Source organism: Arvicanthis niloticus, chromosome 30 (assembly GCF_011762505.2).
Source record: "Arvicanthis niloticus isolate mArvNil1 chromosome 30, mArvNil1.pat.X, whole genome shotgun sequence".
Classification (NCBI taxonomy): Eukaryota; Metazoa; Chordata; class Mammalia; order Rodentia; family Muridae; genus Arvicanthis; species Arvicanthis niloticus.
The window spans coordinates 19,867,999-19,871,584 of NC_133438.1; the positions used below are offsets into that span (position 1 = coordinate 19,867,999).

Consider the following 3,586-nt stretch of genomic DNA (forward strand, 5'->3'; position numbering starts at 1 on the left):
GAAAAATATTCAGAAAAGAAGACTGATCAAAGAAGGGACCTGGTAAAATGACTTGTCTAGTGTGTTTGAAAGGTGTCTGAGTCGGTGTTTGTACTGCTATGATGAGTCACCATGACCAAGGCTCCTTAGGGAGGAAAGAGTTTACACCAGTTTATACTTCCTTGTTGCATCTGTGAGGGAAGCAGGGGCTGGAACTCACACAGGACAGGAACCTCCTAGAGGAAGGAGCTAATGCAGAGACCCAGATACTTACTGGCTAGCTCAGACTGCTTTCTTATAAAACTCAGGACCTCCAGCCCAAGAATGGTACCACTCATAATAGGCTGGGCCCTCCACCATCAATCACTAACTAAGAAAGTTCATTAGAGCTGGATTTTATGGAGGGATTTCCTCAATTGTGGTTCCCTCCTTCCATATGCCTCTGGCCTGTATCAGGTTGATATAAAACCATCATGACAAGTGACTAGTAATACAGAAAGTGCTACTTTGAGTGTATTGAACTAAACAACAGAGGTTTTTTTTTTTTTTTTTTTTTTTTTTTTTTTTTTTTTTTTTTTTTTTTTTTTTTTTTAATGCAGATGATTACAGCAAGCGTCGTCAGCTACTCTAAAGCTTTTGTTTATCTATACTGTCCCTCAAGTGAAGAAGGCTTACAGTTCTGTGCATGCAGGATAAGCCACTCGAATCTAAACAGCTGATGCCAAAATAAGCTGATGATGTTAAGGGCTGATACTAAGAAGTGTTAGGAGTCTTAGTCACATAGACAAACTTCCTCAAACACATTGAAATAGAAAATAAGCCAAAGGTGGTAGCTTAAGCCTCTAATCACGAGGTTCAGAAAGCTGAAGCAGGGGGATTGCCTGAGGTTACAACCCAATATAAGTTAGTCTGAGCTACAGAGAAAGACTTTCTCATATAAGAGCCAGAAAGTAGACTGCAACCAAGTGAGAGCTTTACCAGTTTAAAATACCTGATAGTTAAAGTATCTGATAGTAAATCATCTTGATAGTTGTCAACATAGAAATTAGAGAATAATGACCATAAAGAGCATTTCAATATATATCAATAAACTGCTCAAAATATGGAACTCCATTTTTACTTTATTTTTGTTACTATGTGTAAAAGTGTCTGCTCGCATGTCTGTCTGTACATCAGGTGCTTGCAGTGTCTGTGGAGGACAGGACTAAAGTCATCTATGCCTGTGAGTTGCCATTGAGTGCCGGTCATTGAATCCTGACCCTCAGGAAGAGCAGCCAGTGCTATAAACTGCAGAGCAATCTGTCCAGCCCTAACTCTTAGAGTCTTGTCATTTTTTTTCTATGAAAAAAAATAATTGTAAGTAGAATATGGGTTTGAGTGTTCCTCTGCTGTACAATGCTCTGTAGTTACTATCTAGTGAGTGACATCTAAAACATCCTGCTGGCTCAATCGAGGGCAAATTGTACACAGAATTTGGACCTTGATGGGGAGGGAATTTTAGAAAATATCTGGAACCTAATAAAATGAGGACACGTGACTCAGGGTGGCTGCTTATTTTGCCTTTTATCTGAATGTTTTTGTCCTCTGAACACACTATACATTTGGCTTTTGAGTATGTCTTTGAAAACTTCTACACATCTTCACAAACTTTACCGAAGCAAGGGATCAACTAGAAAAATCTTAAGTCACGGTGAAGAAAGAATGATTTTACCTTTAAGTATTTGATTTCAACACATACCAACTTGTAAGCTGTAGGATTGTGACCATTCTCTTCTGTGATGTTCCATAAAAAGCAGGTCACTGAGCAGGTGATCGATTTAATTTTCCTCTATAGGCAATTGACTAGATGTTAGTTAATATATAAACATCTTGGCTTATTTTTCTGACCTTAAGAATCATATTGTCAAGTGAGCAAATCTGAGCCTCGGTTTTAATATCCACCATTTCTGAGCAAGAGACAGCCCATAAGAGTCTCTGTGTTCTATTTATATTGTATAAGAAACACATTTCAATGAGCTGTAAAGACTATAAATTTGAGGCTATAAAGGGTTAACCAAAGGCAACAGTTAGAACTGTAGAAAGGTAGGAGGGAGTTCTTAGAATTGGAAATCAAGCAAGTTTAATGAACACAAAACACAGTAGAAATTGGTTATATCCCAGATTACCCAATTCTGTTATTATCCAGAAATTAATTTTACATTTATTGAAGAACACATAAGATGGATGTATGTGATGGGTCATGACTGAAGCATAATTCATCACTTTACAGGAACAGATCTGGGCACTCAACCTCCCCAGGGATGTTCTGCTGTAAATCTCTTTTCAATCCCCAACTAAACCAAGAATCTACTCAGGAAACAAGTTGATGGTTGAGGAATTCTCTCTCAAGATTTTGCCAGTGACAATGAGTTTGATGGCTTTTCGAAACCAAGGATAAAAGAACGCATAAATCAAAGGGTTCATGGCTGAGTTATAGTAAGCTATCCAAACCAGGATTTCATACACATACGTGGGTGTGATGAAGCCTAGGAAGGCATCAATGATGGAGTCGATGAAATATGGCAGCCATGAAAGGAGGAAGGCAGCCACTGCGATGCCCAGGGTTTTGGCTGCTTTCCTCTCTCTCTTGGACACCCTGTCTTTGTAGCTGTCTGATGCCCTGTCATCCTGCTTGTTCATCTTCTCAAGGTTCTGAGCCTGCTGCTTTGCAATGAGGAAAATCTTAGAGTAGACAGTTATCATCACAAGCATGGGAATAAGAAATAATAGGAAATTGATGAAGACCCACCTTTGATTCACTGCAAGTTGACAGCCACCCACACAGGTGAGGGCACTCACTAAATCTTCCAGCCCAGCTTCATTGGCCCCTGTGTAAAGGAGGGAAAAGCTGTAGATGATGGACAGAAGCCAGGAGAAGGTGATGCACTTGCCAGAAACAGATGCAGTGAACCTGGTGGGGTAGATCAGGGGGTCACTGACTGCAATATATCTATCAACAGAGATGAAGCACAAGTGGAAGATAGAAGAACTGCAGAAAGACATATCAAAACAAGTGTGTAATTTACAGTAACTGTCTCCAAAGTACCAGCAGCCCTCCACAGACCTCACTGTGCTGAAGGGCATCACAGTCAGACCCACCAAGAAGTCCGCACAGGCCAGGGATGCCACCAGAAAGTTGGCAGGAGTGTGCAGCTGCCTGAAATGAAGAATTGATGCCATCACCAGGAGATTTCCACACACAGCCAGCACAGCCCCAAAGCCAAAGACTGCATAGAGGATGAGGCGAGGGCCTGGGGAGTATGGGCTCCTGACACAGGATCTGTTCAGGTTCTCATAGCACAGCTGGGTGGATGTGGCAGAGAGCAGATCTCCACTTAGGACGCTGTCTCGGTCCCAGCGAAAATGGTTACCATCTGTAGCCATGTATGCTACTCCAAAAATCCTCAGGGGGAAAAAAAAATACAGGATGTAAGTGCTAATGCACTTTGATTTTTTAAAAGATTTCCTCCCTAATCCACAGTAAATTTTCCTAATGGCATGAAGGCTCTTTAAGTATGTTCTAATTTTTTCCTCTGCTTCATCTATTTCCTCACATATCAAAAGCAAC

At 40.8% G+C, this 3,586-nt stretch overlaps 1 protein-coding gene across 1 annotated transcript; it reads right to left on the reverse strand.

Annotated features, from left to right (window-relative positions):
- Positions 1-599: 599 nt before the first annotated feature.
- On the reverse strand, positions 600-3,586 carry LOC143441007 (trace amine-associated receptor 7e-like). The gene has a single exon (XM_076928034.1). The coding sequence runs from the start codon at positions 3,400-3,402 to the stop codon at positions 2,326-2,328; it is 1,077 nt and encodes a 358-aa protein (XP_076784149.1). The 5' UTR covers positions 3,403-3,586; the 3' UTR covers positions 600-2,325.

Bases quoted from the DNA above. Each gene is read 5' to 3' on its own strand.
- LOC143441007 (XM_076928034.1), bottom strand. From the start codon at position 3,402: ATGGCTACAGATGGTAACCATTTTCGCTGGGACCGAGACAGCGTCCTA.